Genomic DNA, 21,780 nt, shown 5'->3' with positions numbered 1-21,780 from the left:
CAAAACTGAAAGTAGATATAAACTGCCAGTGTATTAAAGCTGATTTACATATACAGACAGGCAGTATGTCATGTACATCTGAAATGTGTATTTAAATACAATTGTTTCAATCTGCATTTGTACACTATTAAGGCAAGTTCACGTTTAAGCTGCTGAGGTACGCGTGTGCTTCCTATATTAATTTAGATTACCTAGCCATGGTAGTAACTAGAGCTTAGACAGTGATTTGAAAACAGGCTTATATAAAATCCCCTGGAAGGCTTATGATCTTAATCAGTTCATGTCCTCAGCTGAGGGCTCTTACCCCATCCATCTGCACTCACACACACTGCAACCCTGTGCTGTGATCACAGGATCATAGAGCGTGCAGTCTGAACAGGGCGACAGTGTGATACGGAGTCAGCAACGGCTCGGCCTGACCTTCTACCACATGTCCGTTACCCCACAGCATGGCTACATCTACATGGGACACCGACTCAAGAGCCCTGTACATTCATTTATTTTTCCTGCTGATGAAAACAGATAATCATTTTGTGTAAAACATTCTTCAAGTGAACAAGTGTTACCATGGTGTTTGTCTTTAAGGAAGGTATGATAATGCAGTGCAGCCAACTCCCCCCTGCCCTTCTCCAAACACACACAAAACAGCTGCTTCGCTGAGGTATAGAGTAGAAACTATTTATTATTTGGGCCATCTGCTGGGCCATTATCCCATTAGCAATGACTTTTTAACATTAACCTTGTTTAAATAAAGAAAAAAAAAAGAATGAGTTCATTTCTAGGGCACAAAGATGGTCCTTACAAATGTAATGCTCAGGAAGAGGTTCTCTTCTGGCACCAGGAGGTAGCACCCTTATACATGAACATCAGTCCATCAGGGCAGATGATTAAGGAAAACCCATGATGAAGAGCCAAGGTGTGGAAGTCCTCACCCCTTTGCAGATGCTAGTGGGCTCCATCAATTAGGTCATTGCCGTGTTTGGGCATGTCAGTGCTTTATGTACATTGGTTTAAGGCTGTATCTGATGTTGTTCTTGAGAGCAGGGTGTCCAACGGGCATGTGAACCTTACACCACTTCAATCCTTTTTTATAGATCGGCTTCACAGATTTCACAGAGTAACGTGTGAGATACCTGCACAAAATGATAGCAGTTATTATATCCCCTCAACAAGTGCAACAATCCTGATATTTATGTCAGATAATCAATAAATTTTCTACATTTGCTATGGCAACATACCCCAGAATGATACACTTGTTCACCAAAACATTATTATAAATAAAAATGTATATAGTCTTTGTATAGTCTTATTTCATCAATAGGTTAAAACAGCTAATGTAAGAATGACAAGTTTAACAAAATTTAAATTGAGACATTTTCTTTATAAAAGAGAAAGCAGCAAAAAATCCAATAAAATACAATGGTTTGGCCTTTAAAATGTTCATTGTTATTCATTTATTATTTTTTCTTTATTTTTACCATAAGTGAATGACAACTGTTAAATGCATAAAGAACTACCTATTGAGGGGGAGGTTGGGCTTGGGCTTTGGGGTGTAGCCTTCAGGAAGGCGTGGTCTGTGGTCTGGGAGGAGACCTGAAATGTGACAGGAAGAATGCAACAATGAATGCACAACAAATCTAAACATCATGAAGTTGAACTGTACCTTTACAGTCATTTGCACAAAACTATATCTCAAATATTTACACTGTCCACAGCAACAATGTGACACGGTTTCAATTCAGTTAGGAAGCAGACCTGCACGGTGGGCCATCTGCACACAAATGGCAATCTTGGTGTGCTCCTGCGCACAGAGGCCTGTGATGCGCCTCGGCAGCATCCCTCCATCTGAACGAATGAACTGGCTGAGCAGCAGCACATCCTGGGGGATGGCAGGAGGAGGGAGGCATGCATTATTAATCATAGGACAAAGCAAACAGGCACAGCATCACAGAATCCACAGGGAATTAGGGCTGCCTGATGTGGGCCTTTCAGTTAGGTTAAAGTAACTATAACAGTCCAAGCAAAACTCACAGAAGACACAAACTCACTCTGTATTAAAGTTGATATACATGCATTATTGTTATTGCGTGCGTGTCAAACGCACATGTCAAATTACATTTCAGCAATGTTTTATTTTGAATAAAGTGAGACAATAAGTGAGTTTCTTATAATGAGCTAGATAGGTCAGCATTACTTGTATACATCACTATATACCACCTCATAGAAAACCCACCAAATGCAACAGTAATCTTCATTTTTTCTTTTGCCCTCAGAAAAGTTAAACAAGGATCAGATGTACTTTCTTAAAGGTCAGCAACCACAGCTCTGACAACAAACACTGACAAGTCCTTCTAGCAGATAAGATAACAATGGTTTGATCATAGGGATCAAATGGTAAGCTCTGATGCTTTATCAAGATCACAAACCCTCGACCACATCACTGGCTTTTGCCTTTTGACAGCACCGTCACACATAAGGAATACAAAATCAAAGAGATCACCACCAGTAAATAGACTTTTCCAGCCCTTGTGAAATTCAGTATAGCAGTAACAATGTAAGATTTGGATTAATGAAAGGAAAGGGAAAAGGAAAGAGGAAAGGAAAGAGGCCGATCCCCACTGTCCACTTGACAGATGCAATAAAGAAGCCAATGATAGTCTGTTGGACACAATGATAGATAGATAGATACTTTATTGATCCCAGAGGGAAATTCCTGATGTTTTGTGCTATAAGAAGGATCACACCAGCATGAACAGAAGGGGATGTAAGAAAAGCGTTGTCCATTTTAATGGACAATAATGTGTGGCAAAATGGATTTATTATAAGGACTACAATCTAAAAGTAATTGCAACATTCTTGTTTTTAGTTTTCCTAGTTAACTGCAGAGATAATATAGTGCATGGATTGTGCATGGAGGTATAGATTTTGTAACCCGTGTTTTTATGCAGATTTGGAGGTGAATATGGATATTTGGCCTTGTAGGTTTGGTTTAAACTTGATTTTAGGAGAAAATCACTGTCTGTATCTGAAACACTTTTTAATGTAATATTCTGTGTATAATGGCTTTGTATTTGTACAATTAAATGCATTTATGTTTGCACTGGGAAATGTGACAATCATGTCACATAAGAACCATGTGGTGTTCTTATGGACTGGTGAAGGTTGTTAGTGATTTAAATTTTCCTGTTTTTGCTATGAAAGTTTATTTAGCAATAAGCAAAACATTACTGTACAAAACATTACAGAATGTACTGGTCCACCAATATATCAGCAGGCCAGTATTTGTTTTGTAAGATATTGGCATCAGCTAGTGAAGATACAGATGAAAATAACCCAAACAAGATTTCAGTTAAGACATATAATTAATTTGATGCCAACATCTATGTATCAGGTGGCTAGAGTAGGATTGATAAAAACCCTCATTTGCTAAAATTTCTATATTTAATATAGGCTAAAGCTTTTTAGATAAGAATGCATATTACATTTAGATTTGCCTGGTTTACAAATGTATAATCTCCTTAGCTCTGAAATAGTTATACTTATGTTGACAAAAAATATTCAAAAACACCACATTCTGGTTAGTTTTACTATTTCAGCAACCGACAGTTGAGTAAAATTGACAGCTAAATTAGTTGCCGATTAATTAAAACACCTCAATTAGTGTCCATGCTGAGAATGCCCCGGCATGTAGGCATTCATTCTCACCGCTTAGTGAACAATAGCACAATGGCAATGCCAAAACTTTCGAGTGTTGGAGCATCACTCCTCTGCCAAAAAGGGTGTGAACTGCATCATTTGCAAAGCTGACCCTGCCTGGTGTGGGAATAGCTCAGTTATGCTGGAGCATCCGACAAGGAGGCAAATTGGCTCTGTTGGCTGGCTCTCTAGCTAATGTCAAATGAGAAAAAGTACTTCAAAAATGTACAGCTCAAAGCAATATGAGCTATAAATTTTGCCATTTTGAAATGAGTCTCTGGATCAATGAATTGATGGCATCAAACATACAAGTTAGACAGCTGCATGAGAATGGGTATAATGGCAACACTATGGGGTTTTCTCGGTTAACTTAATCTGCTGGTATGAGATAAAACTATTCTAGGAATGGAGATAAACATTATGGGGTTCCCGTGGGAACAGTAATAAAATATCTGTTAACACCGCAGTATCTTTATGAATTCGGGCTTCCACATGGTTCAGTCCAAAACATTTTAAACTTCTAGACTAAGGGGAGTCTTTTCAATATATTTATTTACTTGCATGACTAATAAAGTAGCGCTTAAATGTACAATCTCAAATGTTGCATCGTCATGATGAGATTTGTGGCCAGAGAATGTGTTGCACAGTTTTAGATAAACATGGAAGAAACTGAGATTTTCTGGATATTTGCTAATCACACACACGCAGACATGCAGACACGCACACAACTCCTTTCCATGTATGCCTGCCGACTGTGGGTTGATTTACTGGTTTATTCGATTTTGTTCACATATGCGGTTTGGGCAAAAGTCTTTAATAACTTTCGGTTCAACTTTCACAACTTTGTAAAACTGGACATATGGATGAGCTCTATTTAAGCATATTGCAATATCTAAACAAGATATTAGAATCAAGAACAAAAAGATTTGGCTGGGACGTGTTTTTTTTTTTTTACGCAGTAATGAAGTTTAAAAGAACAACAATGCTTTTTGCATCCCAAATGTCTGTTTATATCAAGTGATAACTGAAAAGCAGCTGTGCCTGTTGGACACAATGCACATTTATGTGTTTGCCATCTTTTTTATTTCTTTAAAATTTAGATGGATGGTTGGATTAAGGGAAAACTTTTGAAGCTGTTATTTAGTCTGTGCTAAAATCAGAGTTAATTGCTCAACTTTGGTTTAAATGAACACAGAAAACTTTATGGATTAGTTTATCTGCATCACAGAACTTTTACAGCAAATATTAGAAGTAGTGTTCGGAAATATGGAATAAGTCAAGGGTCGGTTTGTATTCTATTTGCTACCTTTGGGGGATATTATTAAGAAACATGATATCCTATTTCACTGCTTCACTGATACCCAATTTTACCTGCCTTTTAAGCAGAAATGCTCGATGGGACGGAGTACTTAGCCTAGATTTAGAAATATATGTCAAATAACCTTCAATTGAATGAAAGAAAAACTGAGATTATGCTTTTTGATACGCCAAAACCCCGTGTGCTTCAGAACAATTTATGTGATTTATCTGGTTATGTTAAGCCCAAAGTGAGTAATCTTGTGGTAATGTTTGAGTCAGACCTTAAGTTCCATAGCTAAATTAATGCAGTGGTGAAAAAAGTGGTGCAGTGGTGTTTTTATCAATTAAGAGTGATTACAAAAGGTGTTCTCACTCGGCAAGATCTGGACACAGCAGTTTATTAAATTTTTTTCTCCATTATTGTAATGTCCTTTGTATATAAAATTGCCTTTATATGGGCATAAAAATGCATCTACAGCTTGCATGCAGAAGGTACAAAACGCAGTACCAAGACTCCTAACTGGACTCAAGAATCCTAACTGGATTTACAAAGAGAGCGCACATTTCTCTAGTTCTGGCATCTCTTCTTTTGCTACCAAAGATACTTTTGCTACCAAAGGCTTGGCATAGTTAGTAGAGGTGTGCCAAAAAATCGATTCATATATCAAAAATCGATTCTCATTTACTACAATTCAGAATCGATTTTAAATGTTCCAAAATCGATTCTAAGTCTCGCGTTACGTAATTACAAAATTACGCGAGACTTTATGCAGCATGTTCTGGGACACACTCATGTGCGGAAAAGGTTCAAAACACATGGAGGAAAGAGATATTCAACCTGTCCGGTCTTCATTTAAGGCAAAAATATGGGTTCATTTTGGTTTTTACCGAATGCCGTGGAAGACCGAACTGGACACAATGTAGCTCGTGTGCAAGGCTTGTGTAACGCGGTGAGCACGGGAGCGTTAATATAGAGAAGGGTGAGAAATAATAGAGAAGGGTGGACCCAAGTGCCGGCTCGCAAGAGCAAGACGTTTGACACTCGTCAAATGTATTAGTGAGAGGGAAACGCGCACAGCGACCCAGAACGAACAAACAAAACAAACACGGAAGACTCAACGAGCAAGAGAATAGAAAGCAAAACCGTGAGGGCACAAAGTAAATAGAAACAAAAAACCAATGCGGAAAATACCACGCGTGAAAAATAACACTCAACCGTAGTGAGATGGGAGGAAGAAACAAAACAGTAACTAAAAAACAGCGCGGATAAATGCAACGCGAAAATGAAACCAAGGACACCAGCAGAAGTAACTGGCAAAAAACGCTGCAGCAAAATAAAACCCTTCCCAAAAATAAGGGCAAAACGGATAGGAAGACATACAGGATTGGGAAAACTTGAGATGGGTCAGGAAGCGACGCATGAGATACTCGAATAAGTAAAGAGAAAGCATAACAGAGAGAAGTGGCAAGACACCATTAAACAATAAGCAATCACAGAGAAAGCAGAGACTGGCTGAGAACGTACGGTTACGTCGGTTTAGTCTGGGACTGACTCTGGTGCCCCTAGCCACGGCTGGGGGAACTGCATCAGAGCCAGCCCTGACAGCTCGCAAAATGAAGCTCAAGAATTTGAAACAACAAAAACCATTTTATTTTACCAAAGCACTTAATTTTTGTTAATTAAATGTGAAAGACACTTTATTTTCTGTATTTGTCGTTCTGTCTTGCAAAGCAGACTGTAGTAGATCATGCAGATTTTATAGACTGAAGCAGACATTTTTATAAATCAAATCGTTTTTTGAATCGAAAATCGATTTTTGAATTGAATTGTGGCCCCCCAAATCGGAATCGAATCGTGAGATGGTAAACGATTCCCACCCCTAATGGTTAGGCACCGTCCTATATCAAAGAGATACTTAAAACTCTTGTGCAGCAAAGACCACTGCAGCCAGCAGATAAATTGCTTCGAACTGTTCCTCAGACAGATTTAAGTTTAATGGTGATCAAGCTTTTACTGTATGTAGAATAGTTTACCCCTGGAGATTAAGGCTGCAGTTTAAAAAACTAGGTTAAAAGATCCATTTTTATCATCTTGTTTTTTCCTGCGAGAGGTTCAGGGTCATATAGTGTTTATTTGTCTGGTCTAATTAGGTGTTTTATGTTTTAAGTATGTGCATTAGATATGTTTTCATGCTAGTATTTTAATGTTTTATATCTGTAAAGCAACTTTTGAAGTATTAACCTTTGTTTGCACATGTCTAAACAACCTCAAGCTATAGTAAAAACAAAACCTAAATAAGGACCTAAATTTTTTAATAAATGTGCAAACTTTTTAAAATCAAATAGTCACTTCAATCGCTAGATTATTTGGCCATCAAAATAGTTGCAGCCTTTCAATATAAATGTGCCATATTTTGTCAATTGTGATTTTTACACCCCAATCGAAATTTGTCCTCCGCTTTTAACCCATCTGTGCAGTCAGCGCGCACACACACACACACACACACACTAGTACAGTGGTTCCCAAACGTTTTCTGCCGTGCCCCCCTTTAGTAGATGAGAATATTTTTGCGCCCCCCCTACACCCCCCCCCCCTATTGACTAGGGATGTGTTGAAAACTTACAAAAACAATAGGTTCACAACTTTGGTCAAACATGAAAAAAAATAAACTGCAAGAAACCTTTTAAATGGTTTAAGAATTCTAAATATAATTTAAAATAAATAAGGAGATGAAATAAGAGAAACAGCAATACATATGCGGCTAGTTTGCAAGCGCAGACATCACGCAGAGCACAAAGCATGTAACAGCCAGAAATATGTGTACTGTCTCTTTAAGGGAGCGAGTTGAGCGCGCATATGAAATATTGTTTTTTTAGCTTTCTGCCGTAGACCGAGTCAGACCACTGCTCTTTATTTCTGTAAGTAACGCATTAAATGGGCTTTGGACAACTCACCAGTTCATGTATGAACAGTGAAGTATTGCTGGAGCCCAGGTTTTTTTTGGTCAACCAGCAAATAAACGGACTAAGTGGAATACCACCAGCGCGAGTATTAAGGTTGAACTAACTCCGAAAAGCAAGCAATACAAGCATAGAATTAGACTGAATAGATCTGTTTTTATGGATCGGTCACATTGTCCCCGATACCCGATCTAGAATTTTTTTCAGATATTAATATCAGAATCGGTGCATCCCTAATATTGACACGTGCACGTTTTACTTTCAAGCTCCGCGCCCCCCCTGCAATAGCTCCGGCCCCACCTAGGGGGCGCGCCCCCCACTTTGGGAACCACTGCACTAGTGATTACTAGGGGGCTGTGGATCACACGTGCCCAGAGCGGTGGGCAGCCCTAGCCTGGCACCCGGGGAGCAGTTGGGGTTAGGTGCCTTGCTCAAGGGCACCTCAGTCATGGCCTCAGGTCTGGGAATTGAACCCATGACCCTCCGGTCACAAGACCAGTTCCCTACCACCAGGCCATGACTGCCCAATATACTGCTTATCTGTAATATTCCTGACTTTGTGCTAATTCTTATTCCCGTTTCTTTAAATGGCCTGTGAAAAGTACAAATAAAGCAAATTTTGTTGATTTTGGATGCAAATGAATTTCAAATTACATGCATTCAAAGTTTAAAATAAGAGTTTTCTGATGCTGAGAGATTTGTGTTTGAGGTTCATTCAGCTAACTGCTGTGGTTGCCAAGCGTATGATGCATGCCGAAGCTCTTTTTACAAAGACTAGCAAGGCAACTGTAACATTTCCACCACACGGATCTGAACAGGCATGTTTTTTTTCTTTTGAATCTTTGAGGATCGCGGCAGTGCTGCTAACCCTAACCTGAAATGAGAAACAGACATTTACCATAAACTGAAGTACCCTTGAACTCCTATGGGCTAGGGCTGCCCACTTCTTATGGCACATGTGTACCACAGCCCCCTAGTGATCACTAGTGTGTGTGTGTGTGTTTTCTCACTGCACAGATGGGTAAATGCAGAGGACTCATTCTTATTGGGGTGAAAATCACAACTGACAATATGGCACCTTAACATAGTACATCCAGCTCCAGACCAAGTTAGCTGTGCAGAGCAGTCCATACAGACTGAGGCAGACAAACAGAAACACTGACAACTCTGAAAAATACCTTACCTTTGGGGGTGCTTGTCTGACTTTACTATAAGACAACATTATACAACAGGGGTAATCAATTAAATCTTTCCGCGGTCCATTTTTGGCAGATAGCTCAGACCTTAGGTCCGAGTCCGCGGTGGCGAACGAAAGTTGTTGAGCGGGGGGGGGGGGGGGCAACGTAACACTCAAATGGGTGGTGAACGTAACACTCGTCTGAAAATAAATTCTCCGGTTTAAAATATAGTCTCCCGTTAAAATTTTTTGGCATTTGGGTCCGTATCCAGTTAATCAGGAATGCGATTGGGTCCGGACAGGACGGCGTTCGGGTCCGGATCCGGATCCGGACCGCGGTCCGCCATTTGGTGATACCCGTTATACAACCTAAGTATCCAACCTAACGTATTCAGAACTCCAGCTAGCACAGGTGACAGGAGCAGACAGATGAGAATGTAATAGATAAGGTTATGCACCGTGTACGTGTACTTGTTCTGTAGATTCCATCTGTAAATAGGACACTTTGCAGTTGGATTAGGAGGCCGTGGACTTCCTGTTGTGGGTACTGTCACACCCTCTATCTAAACGAAGTACAAACAAGCATGCACAATTAGGTTAATCTAGGTCACGTGACTCGTAAGACGTTTCTTATGATATACAGCAGTAAATCAGCTACTACAGGCCTTGTGAAACAAGAAGCCGAGCATTTACAAATACTTACCACAGTTGTTTTACCCTCTTGCTTCTCCACCACTGAAAAACACACAACAGTACAAATGTAACGTGTAGCTGCTGACAATGTCTAAAAGTCATTGGTGTCAAATTTTGATGTGGAGGGGACTATAGTTTAACCTAAACGGGCGCTTTACATGTGGTCCAATCTCAATAACCTAGTGAGGTCCATCTGAAGAAAATACTGGTAGAAGGTATAAGTGGTAGAAGGCCGTCAACAGTTCATAAACAACTTTTTGAATTCAACATCAAGTATAGCTAGCTAGCTATCTGTACTAGATAGTCAAGATGAGCGAATCACTTGGTTGGGTACTTAAAAGCTGAAAAAAAATAACTGGTAATGCATAAATAAGCTAACCAGTTAACTAGCCACATTAGCATGACAACTGTTCACACACAGCAACCCACCACACAAGCAATGTTAATGAAGACAATTCACGTAATATGCATCGTTTCCTCGACGGTCTTTTCGGTAGCGACTTATGGCTCGGCGGGGTAAGTACGTTACCCTTGACAGGTAAACAGAGGGAACTAGCAGCTAAGCTAACGTAATTGAAGACAGAAAGACACACGTGCAGCAAAAGTGATTAAAAAGCACATTAAAACTCACCTTGCCGAATTCCACGATTAGGAGTACAGCCGAAAAATGACAGTTGGGGTAAACTAGACAACCGGACAGCTAAAGCGCTTTTGGTCAGAACACACTGGAGCGCACAGAATGTGCTCCTAACGGACTTCATAACACCGAAGCTCGCCATATTACTCAAGACCCTCCTTTACTCGTTTTTACGTATTTCCGTTTCCTCAAACGGCCGGTTCGCCGTAGTGAGCTGGCATGCTACAGATTGACTGTTCACCCTGTTAATTTTTTTATCCATTATGTTTTCATTATAAAAAGCAAACATTTAACTTTTCATGTAAGTGTGTTTTTTCATAATGTCTTAACGTGGTTCCTTTTAAATCTTTTTTCAGCTTGCGGATTCATCATAATCCGTTATTGACAGTGCTATAAATGGGTAGCCTATTTATTTTCATTTTTGGAGAAAATTTGTATTCCACATGATGTGGAAGCATGATCTGAAGCTTTTTCTAAAAGATTCTGAAGGACTTGTGAGACAAGCAGCAAAACACAAGTGTGTATGAATACATTTCCACCAGTCCATGTGTACAAAATCTATGTAGGCCTAACCTTAAATATATTTAACTGAATCCTATATCTGATTAACTTGCAAGGAAAAAGTGCTTTTGCTTTTTCAGCTGGTGTCACTTTGTTCTCAAATGTTCCTGGCTGTGCCAACAAACACAAAGTGGGATTAGGAGATCCTCTTTGGATAATACATACTACCATGCTTTACTGATTCATCCTGATTATCTACACAACCATTTACAAGGTAAATCATCTGACAGCATTTTCAAGTCTATGGTAGAAAAAAAAGAGTATATTATGACTGCATTTACACCTTCAACCCTTGGTAAATCCTCCTATCCAGTGTATTTATCATGTACATGTGTGGACCCAGATAACAGAACCTGTGACTTTGGTAGTCAACACCTTACCCCACCTCCCCTAAAGAAGTAGATGGATTTCAGATGTTTCGGATTTCAGAAGTTATACTGTAGTTCTTCTCATAAACTGTGATGCAAGATCTAAAGAAAACCAGTATAGTCTTAGATGTTTTGGTGTTTTTTTTCTTCAAAATGGCTATGGAAGGGTAAAATGAGCTATAGCAAGACATCCTGGAGCTGTTGGATCATCTTACCCCATATATAAGGCCTATATGATAAAGTAATTTTATTTTCAACATTTGCTGCATAACAGAGCACAGGCCTCTGGGAACTAATTATAATATATATCATAGGTTCTGAACACCTGATTGATTAAAGAAATAGCCTGTAGATCACTGGATCATATAATTAACTTTGAGTTATAAACTTCTCCAGGTGTGCAAAGATAGAAGTGTTAAATTACAATAATTATGCACCTAAGGGGCATATGTCTTTGAAGTAATCCTTATATGCAATAATTTAAATTCCACCTTTAGTCACATTTATCTAAAGACAGTGACTACATAATCACTGTGTAGCATTTTATAGTATACAGACAGGGCCATGTCCCTGGAAAACATATATCAGTACGCAGGCATGTCGAAAGAGAATTCATGTATTATTTACTTTACTTGTTCTTTAATCCAAATTCAACACATGTTAAATACATAAAATGATCAGAATAAAGCCACGGGTTTAGTTGAATACCTATGTGGCAAAGAATATTTAACAAGATTATCTAGTGGTGATATACATTTCTGTTTAATGTGGTCTCAATGAAATAACCATTTGGAGTGCAAAAATGGAAGTGGTGATTTATGTACTAAAAGGTATATGTCCCTTAACTTGATCATGTATCAATAGAAAAATGTAATTATTCTTTCTTGTTCTTGATAACATTTTAAAATCATTTCTCAACCAGGAAGTATTATGACATTTAGTGGTGATTGTTATCTTTCATTTTGAAATATGTTGCAGTCTTTATTTTCTGTGCCATTCTCCAACATTAACTTGATTGTGAGAACCTAAAACCACTCCAAAGGAAGCAGTAAATAGCACAAATGAAAGCTTGTTATTGGAATAGTCTTGGCTCTGTAGTTGTCATGACACAACCATTTATTTTTTCCCCCTCCATTTCTTTTTCATCTTTAGTCATTCTACATTGAATGCTGAACTGGTAGTACGGTCAGATTCAACTGGTTTGGGGAATGAGCTAAGACTTCCTGCATCTTTGTGTAGTTTCTCAGAATTTATGAGTAGTTCAAAGTAACCTTTCCTCCCCAGATGGTTCCTGGATTTCACTTTGTGTAAAGCTTCATGATTTGTACACGCATTGAAAAGAAAGAAATCCCAAATATCTAGAATGTTCTCAGCTGCCAAGTTGTAAGTAATTCTATAACACAGAGTTTATGTTCTCTAAAGACATCTTACCCAAAGCAAAGTTCTAGTAATGTTCAGTTATTGTTGTTGCATAAGGGTCTATGCTGTATAGATGAGCTGTGAATTTCCTAACTGGGGCTTTGTGTTGGGTTTGGTATCCTGGTTAAGAGAACACTACTTGACACCGAGAGAAGATGCGGGCATGTTGTTAGTGGGCCCGACAAGCATTTCATGACTCTTTGTTTTACCTTCACCTTCCACTTCAAGGCACAAAATGAAGGATGTTTGATTAAGAAAAGAAAGGAAGACTAACAAAAGAAAAAATCCTGGGAAAGCTATCAAGATATCAAAAGTTTGATTGTATTGTCTTTTGATTTTTGTTGTAACCAAGCCTCTCTTTGTAGTAAATGGAAGCTTTGTTATGTGTCTTGGAAGAGAACAATTAACATTGAATACTCTTTGATTCATCCCATCAGATAAAGTGTGAATTACACAGTTCGTTCAGACAACTTGTGTAGTAAGAAGGGCTGATGTTAAAAGGGCAGCATGGTGAAGACAGTTGTCCTGTAAATTTGTGCATTCTGATTTAGTCAGATTTGCTCTGTGATTTGATGATGATGAAGACGAAGGCTGTTTGAATGCCACAACTGCTCTTTCTTAATTTACAGGTGCAAGTGATTTAGTAGGTTTCTAAGAGAAGTTAGAATGTCCCCCAAGATGAAGAAAGGTATTCTGAGAATTAAATAATTTCAGGGCCACTTCAAAAGAGAGTGCATCTAGGAATTTGACATTTTTACAGTTTCATGTAACAAGCTTCGTAGGACTCTTATTTTCTATATATTTCCTTATTTATATTCAAAATGTGTCACCACACATCAAATCTGAAGTCATTAAAATTTTTATGTAACAAGTGCTCAAAACCACTGTCCTGTGATGCAAAAACATATATTTTTAGCCTTACTACTTAAAGGCTAATTGGAAGGCTACCACAAACATTGAGTAATTGAAGTCTTTTTTTGTCACTACTCATTATGGTTGTAATGATTCGATTTATAGATTCTGACACTTCAGGCTAAACCGCGGGATGTTCTAAGCAGCATGTATGTTTATGCAGGGACTAGGGATGCCTGCCAGATATTCAGGGCTGCTGGACGCAAGCCAGAAAAGTAGCTACACATTCTCAAACATTCTCTAGTTTCCTAAGATCCGAAACTGGAATGTGAAAGCCAGCTACTACATTTCATCAAAAGGTTTACTTTTAACTTTTATTATTGACACATACCGTGTTAGCCTCTACGTTTTTAGGCATGTTGGATGCTCCACAAAGCACGCATTGTCATGCTACACATTATTACACAAAAGAATGCCCCCAGAACTGGTATTTAAATTGACTGGCCACATTGTAAAGAAGCGTTGATATTCAAATGAAATGTGGATCTGAACAAACCGGCTGAGCTCAGGGCAAGCTGGCAGAGTGTAAATCAGATCAGCATTTCATCTGAAGAAAAGAGCACCTCTGACATTACCAGAAACAGTGGACAATGGCTACATGTTGATTTAGGGTCATGCCGAGATGTTTTGTGTGTGAAAGGCAGAGACACGTCACAGAAGTGGACAAAACAGGTAATTGGAAAGAAACACCATCATGTCAGTCAAATATACATAACAAAATGACATTAATGTTTCAGTATATACACAATATTTTCAAAAGTATTCACTCACCTTCCTTGACTCACATATCAGCTTAAGTGACATCCCATTCCTAATCCATAGAGTTCAATATGACGTTGTTCCACCATTTGCAGCTAGAACAGCTTCAACTCTTCTGGGAAGGCCATCCACATGCTAGGAATTCACTGAGCTCCTGAAAGCGACTCATTATTTCACAAATGTTTGTCTGCATGTCTAGGTGCTTAATTTTATACACCTGTGGCCATGGAAGTGATTGGAACACCTGATTCTGATCATTTGGAAGGGTGACTATTTGTTTATAGCTGATTGAATAATGCCTTAGACATTAATGTGTCAGTATATATATTTTTTGTCTAGGAAGTGGTCACAAAGGACGCCTTCGCACAGAGAAGTCTTCACACAGGGAAATTTCCTTACAGGGAAGTCTCCACACAAGGACATCTTCACACAAGAAGTTTTCGCACAAGACGATTTTCACACAGGGACGTCTCAACAAAGGAAGTCTTCATACAGTGAAATCTCCACACAGGGAAGTCTCCACACAGGGAATTCTTCACATAGGGAAGTCTCCACACAGGGAAGTCTGCACCCCGGAAGTACACTCAGGGAAGTCATATGAATGCAGTTGTTTATGTTTCATGCAAGGAACCAACATGCACATGCACACACACAGGCACATACCTCAGTGTGCTACAGACCTAGCTGAGCAGAAAAGGCCTGTTCATAGATATCCGTTTGATTCAAATTCAGATTGCAAGATACATAATGATAGGATTCATAATATCCACAATGTGTATTCACATGAAATTTCACCCACCTGTGTACCAACAAACGTTTCCTTTTCATCCCTTTTATTTCACCCCCCCCCCCCCCCCCCCCCCATGTCTTCACTATCATTCCCTTTCTTCTCCTCTTCCCAATCTGAGGCCAGACAGCTGGAGGGGCTTTGGGTGTACGTGCAGAGTGGCAGAGTCTCTTCTGAAAGAATCAATGTGCTTTGAGAGGTCTCCGGAGATTTAGACCTCTCCCTGTCTCCCTTGCTCTGTTTCTCTCTCTCTCTCTCCTGCCATCTAGCAAGATGTCTGCAAGCCCCATTAGAGTTAATGTTATGCAGGATGCATCAGCAGAGAGACACTGACCACTAGACTGCCGAGAGCTTGGGCTTTTCGGGCTGAGCGTATTCCCTTTTTCTGTCTAGGTTCGCTCAATTTGTGCAATGTTTTGGCTTTGCTCTTGTCAAGGCTTGTCACAGTCCAAGACTTTAACCCAAGTTCATTTTAAAGATATTGCTGCAAAATGTCAACACAAAGCTTGTAATGTTGCTTAGTGACAGGAACAAACATGTCCTTCCAGCTTTATCTTTGGATGAGAGTTTGGGAAATATTTTTGACACCAAGCCAATGATAGAACACGACACTGCATAGATTTAATTCCAATGGTAAGTAATAGGGCTCCAGGTATACGTCATTAATTAGTGAAACTTCGAACATTAAATGTGGTCTAAATCCATTGGGATTTCTAATTATCTGGATGCCCATTACTGTTTGTGTCTATTAAATCTCGCCTGGAATATATCCCAGATGAAAGACGTAATATAAATGCTTACAGACTGTTTTGCTGCAAAATCAAGAGACACTAAGAAAGAAATAGAACTGAGTGGATTCAAATAAGATACAGAGTTCTAGAATGTGTTTGTAGCATTGATGTCAGGAGTAGACAAGAGCCGCTGTTTCCCACCACAAACTGCGCCACACACATTCTCTTGGACCGAAGCCATGGTGGCTCAACAAGCACAAGCACTAAACAAATCAGTGCATTTAGAAGGCATATACATAAACAAATACATGCTGTCACCAACCCCCCCCCCCCCAAACACATATGCTTAACCCATATAACCCAGACACTAGAAATGCTTAACCCATATACTCTGTGTATGCAGTTTGTGATTCTTTTACTACAACCATAAAGCATGACTAGAACATTAAAATAAAGGGACATTTTCAGAGCTAAAAATTCAGTCACTCCCATTCTTGCAAAAATGGTCTGAAGAGGGGAAAATGGGCAATGGAGATAGAGATTACAACACTATGTTTTAACCACATAAAGTCTCAGTGGCTCCATGAATTCTTTAGCTCCCTAAGAACCAAGGTCTAGACACCTAGATCTTATTCCTAAGGACCAACTGCATGGCCTTTGAATGAAGTGCTACCAGACACCACAAGCTATGGTTGGGGATGATTCACCATTTGGTTTTCTCATATTGAAAAATTTCAAAATCTTGTGTGATGAGTAATGGTTTTTTTAAACCAGCTAATAGTCAAAGTGAAAGTCAAATTTATTTATATAATGCTTTTTACAACACATGTTGTCACAAAGCAGCTTTACAATCGTATGGGTCCAGATCCCTAATTAGCAAGCCAAAGGTGACAAGTGGCAAGGAAAAACTGCCTAAGATGGCAAGGATTAGGAAGAAACCTTGGGAGGACCAAGACTCAAAAAGGAACCCATCCTCCATTGGGCAGCCCGGTAGCAGAAGTACATATTAATAGTTCAAATATAGTTCTATAGTTGTAGTTCTAAATCCAGGCCAAGTAGTCACAGTCCCTTCAATGCAGATGGTGAGCCTCAGGAAGGAGTTGGCATCAATGTGTCCTCTTGCTGCAATCAATCCAACCACGACATCGGCACATCCACTGGCAAGCCAGACCATCTCTGAGGTGCCTGTATGGAATTGTCTTTGGTAGAAGCGTGCAACCAAGATATAAAATACAGGTTGAGTATGTGAACATCAATTTAGACAACCATTGATTGGATGACTCACGTGCCAGTGATTAGCATGTGGCTCCAGCAGGCTTATCTATAGCAGCATAACTGAAGGGAGGGGCCTGGAGGTGACCACAGTCATGAGGGCTCACTGAGCCATTGCTTTCATCCCAAGTCACTGTCACAACTAGACTGATCACATGCCAATAGGGGGCAGTATAATCATAGAGATGCCATCTGTCTCCACTAGTTTGTCATAAGCTCACATCTACTTCTGTCTGAGGCTCTTCAGCGTTTTTGCCAAATTTTTCTGGGACAATCCCGTATTTTGAAGCTTTCCCACAGACTTCTACAGTTGTGCAACCTCTCCCACTATTTCATGTTTCTTTTTTTCATAACAATTAACCGACTGTTTAATCCAGTAAGCCAAGCTGTCTGCTCTGTGGATACAGTGAAATATTTGACCACTGGGAAGATATTGACATGCAAAATTAACATCTGTTTACATGTACTTTCTTTACAATCCATTTTGATGCCATGAATCTGTTTATCTTTCTCCACCACCATTTCTTGGCCAGACGTTTGGCATCTCCCATGGATTGTCGCCAATCTTCAGATAAGTGCTAAAATATAGAACATACTGCAAAATAAGTAATTGCTACGTCATTATGTACTGAAACACAATATTAAAGTTTACCCTATGCATCTGGTGATCCTTAACATGAGTTGGTAGGTTGAGAGGTGCTCTAATGTGCTTTTAAAAAAAGATTAAACTCAAGACAGCTGTGGTGTAACCCAAGAATTAATGTATACAGGTAAGGACATGGATGTTTACAGAGTGAAAAGCAGAAAAGCATAAAAACAAATGTTGTCATTATTCTCCTGTGTTGTGAAGAGGAATGCTGACCATTCTCCTACTGGAATAACAACAAACCATAAAAGCAGGTGAGGACATGGAATTAGCAGGGCTAGTCTGGAAATGTTCTTGTAAGTCACATTCATGCTGCAGTCATGCACTGGTCAGAAGTATATTGATAGAATAACCCATGTCTTTCACTATCCTGACCTCCACTAGTCCGCAGTTTCTCTTTTCTCATGAAAGTGTCAAAAAGTGAAAGAAAAAAAAATCACTTAATTAATAAATCACTTGAAAGAGTCTACAGTCTCAGTTTGTCAGGCTGAAGGACACTTCATTGCTCCATCGACATACTTGTGGGACATTGTGTGCGTTTCAAAGGCTGAATTCTGTTAAAAGCACTCTTTGAGGAGAAGGCACCATTTCAGCCTTGTGATTTTTGTCCCTTGCTCCTTTCCTGTCTCAGCTGGGGGTCATTCACCGTGACAACTAGAGCCTGTTCTTATTGTTGTCCTTAACCTCAATGTGCGATACACTTTCCATGACCAGGACCTTAAAACCACAGAATGCTTATGCAGCCTGTGTTTTTATTTGAGGGCTGTGAGGAGGTGTTGAGAGATGACTGAACAGAGGAAATACAGATAAGTGCTTCTTCAGCCTGAAGCATCTAGCTAATTAGGACACATAAACTAAAGCAAAAGGGGCAAAAGACGAAAGGAAATGAATAGAGAAAAAAGGAGGGGGGAAATAGACACTGGACTTCCTGTTCAACATGGGAATGCTCAGCATTCATCTGTGCCATATCCTCCCAGATACCAGGCTGATGGGAAGAGGAAAGGAAAGTTTACTCAAAGCAAACTTCCTTTCTGAGTTTACCTGGGTGCCTTTGCACCTGCTTACACGACTGTCATTAAGTTTGCAGCACGGTTTTATTATAGCTAAACCGTAACTGAGGACAGACACGATTGATTACTATGTGGCATATTATACAAACACTGGGGTATTTTTCCAGTGAGAAATAAAAAAGTACAATGATTCATCTGTGCCAGAAACTCACAGACACCAGGCAGTTTCAAAGAAGGAAGAAAAGAACAGAGAATAGTTTTTGTATGTTCCTTCCTTCTGAGAAAACATTAGAAATGCTTAAAAAATCTTCCATAAGAAAAAGAAAAAGTCATTGCTATTGGCAAAGACATCCCATTATGTCTTCTTGACTGAGTTTCAAGGATTTAAGTTGCAAATGTCTTAAGTTATAAATTTGTGAGATTCCATGTAACATAGCAGTAGTAATAACTTATAACCAAGTAATAACTGACGATAAAGTTTTCACGTATATTGCTATAGGCAGAAACTACTTGCCTTGCTTCACTTAAATAATTGTACATTACCAGAATTAAGGTTCAAAGGGTAGCCTAAAAATGCTGTGTGTGTGTCTTTGGGGGGTGTAGAGCAGAGTTTATCTATGCCAGCTGTCTTGTGCTTTTCCTATTTGTTCCTTTGTGTTTTATCGTGGGAACATCTAACAACTTCTCATTTGAACTAAATAAGGCCTCCTGCCTGTACCAGCATCCATTTACCATGTGAACCTTTGCCAGGCCCTTGGGTACTTCTGGAAGAGTACTGCCTCTCCAAGTTGGGTGTTTACATTTACAGCATTTGGCAGACTCTCTTATCCAGACTGACTTACGTATTTATCAGAGGGATAGTACACACACTCCTTGGGAACTGAACCCATGACCCTGGTGTTACTAGAACCATGATCTAACTGATCCAACAGAGAAGAACCCACACACTTCAGAACATGTCTGCTTTAATATTTAGATTTAATCATAATATTTCCATTGTTGCACAGAGGGGAAGAATGAGGTTAAAATGAACCCTGCAGATTTAGACCATGGGATTTATATATCTGGCACTAGTTTTGAGGAAGGGGCACCAGTGTTAGTTTGAACTCTTTTGCACATCATGTAGATTCATAGAGTACGGTCACTTGGATTGGGGTCCCTTTTCAAAAAACTGGCCATGGATATGCTGGTAGAGATCACACTGTTTTGAAAATCCCATTCTTGTGTTCACTCTGACAGGTGGGAACTGGTACTGCTCCTTCCCATAATTCTCATGATAATCACACCAAATCCAATCTTTTGCTCAGCTGTGTTTCTTGTCAATTCGCCTGGAAGCAAAAGTTTAATTTCATTTGTCTTGGATAAAGATCAGTACCAAACATTTGCTTGCGGAGCAAGGTTGCATTAATTTTAATTTAAGCATGAGAAGTGAGTCACTCTCTAAACACGTAGCAGAAATATGTCAGCATTTTGAATAATCCGATTCCTAGATTATAATTATACACAGGATAAAATATCCAATATCCTGTGCCAAACCATTAGAGCTTCACATCGGGCCCAACCCACTCACGTCTTACCAGAAACCACAACATTGCAAGCGCTTCACAGGGGTCATCAAACAGGCACCTCACTTTGTCTGCATTTCTCTGAATTAAACCCATGACACCTATAGATTGTTCAACAGTGAGGTTTGGCATATCAGCTCCACCCCCTCCAAGCTCACAGAACACTTCAGCTTTCCACCTTTACACTGCATTTCCCCAGCTAGCGTCAGTCCCTAAGCCCTTATTATTCCTATAGGTTCAGAGCACAGCAAAGTGATGGTGAAATGGTGAACTGCGACATGACTCACTCAGCATGTTTGTGGAGACACCAGGAAACTAAAGATTTTTTTCCTGGTAGAAACAGTATTTGAAGTGACATACTTTAAGTATTTTTTGTTATTGTGTTTTGTTATTCAACATTAAGCATCTAAAATCCATAGACATTTGAGAAATAAAAATATTTCTGTGCATTAACTGTCTAGACAGACATTTTTACACATAGATTAATAGACAATGAGGAGTTTTTAGAAGCCTAAATCCTCAATCATGCCATTGTTCAGCAGTTCTTAATTTAAATGCTAGCACAGTGCAGGAAAGGAAAATTTCAGAATTGCACATCATAGTCCTACTGCACCCCCTCATCAGTTTAACTTATGATGTGCGCAAAGCATTGTTTTGAATGTTTGGTGGACATCCCATAATCAACAACGCAAGGTAAGGTAAACTGATATTACAGCACTCTGTGTTCTACACAGACACCAGTCAATGTATCATGAGGAGTGCAAAACGTACCTGTAAGTCAGAAGGTCCCTGGGAATGCTTCATAGTTCATCATATTACCAACTTGGTTAGTTCTCATTAAGAGCTGCTTGTTCTTACACTTGACCTTAGGATGGAAAGACATACAGATTTCCAAAAATGATAGAGAAAAGGAACATTTCCAACCACTTGTACCTGGACCCTAGTGTTTTAAACAGGGCCGCATAACCAGTACCTGTATTAGCCTAACATAGCTGCTCTTTCTGCAGCCAGAACTCAGCATGACATGAGTGCATTCATGGTCTGGTGGTTAGGGAACTGGTCTTGTGACCTGTGGGTTTGATTCCCAGGCCCAAGGCCATGACTGAAGTGCTCTTGTGCAAGGCACTTAACCCCAGCTGCTCCTCTGCCAATGGGGTAGGGTACCACAGCCCCCTAGTGATCACTAGTGTGCACTTTGTAAGTTGCTCTGGATACGTGCATTTGCTAAATGAGCGTGTGACTTGGGTTGGGTTAATATGATCACAATTGCTTTGGAAAGCTGGTTGC

At 39.5% G+C, this 21,780-nt stretch overlaps 1 protein-coding gene and 1 long non-coding RNA gene across 2 annotated transcripts; both read right to left on the bottom strand.

The window, feature by feature from the left end:
- Positions 1–657: 657 nt before the first annotated feature.
- Positions 658–10,639, bottom strand: mrps18a (mitochondrial ribosomal protein S18A). Its single transcript, XM_077006330.1, has 6 exons — positions 10,458–10,639; positions 9,837–9,868; positions 9,592–9,696; positions 1,756–1,879; positions 1,518–1,593; positions 658–1,133 (listed from the first exon to the last, which is right to left on the bottom strand). Exons 1-6 carry the CDS (start codon positions 10,603–10,605, stop codon positions 989–991), a joined length of 630 nt encoding a protein of 209 aa, XP_076862445.1. The 5' UTR covers positions 10,606–10,639; the 3' UTR covers positions 658–988.
- Positions 10,640–16,849: 6,210 nt separating this feature from the next.
- LOC143513867 (uncharacterized) lies at positions 16,850–21,536 on the bottom strand. Its single transcript, XR_013130693.1, has 3 exons — positions 21,467–21,536; positions 21,265–21,358; positions 16,850–17,199 (listed from the first exon to the last, which is right to left on the bottom strand). It is a non-coding gene; the product is annotated as an uncharacterized LOC143513867 (long non-coding RNA).
- Positions 21,537–21,780: the final 244 nt, after the last annotated feature.

The sequence above is a fragment of the Brachyhypopomus gauderio genome, chromosome 5 (genome assembly GCF_052324685.1).
Source record: "Brachyhypopomus gauderio isolate BG-103 chromosome 5, BGAUD_0.2, whole genome shotgun sequence".
In the NCBI taxonomy this organism is placed as follows: Eukaryota; Metazoa; Chordata; class Actinopteri; order Gymnotiformes; family Hypopomidae; genus Brachyhypopomus; species Brachyhypopomus gauderio.
Note: the sequence above shows the minus strand (reverse complement) of the source record. Positions and strands in the feature narration are given on the sequence as shown.

Bases quoted from the DNA above. Each gene is read 5' to 3' on its own strand.
- mrps18a (XM_077006330.1), bottom strand. From the start codon at position 10,605: ATGGCGAGCTTCGGTGTTATGAAGTCCGTTAGGAGCACATTCTGTGCG. The intron at 9,869-10,457 runs GTGAGTTTTAAT...TGTGTTTTTCAG, and splicing joins TAATCGTGGAATTCGGCAAG to TGGTGGAGAAGCAAGAGGGT. The intron at 1,594-1,755 runs GTCTGCTTCCTA...GTCACATTTCAG, and splicing joins GCAGATGGCCCACCGTGCAG to GTCTCCTCCCAGACCACAGA.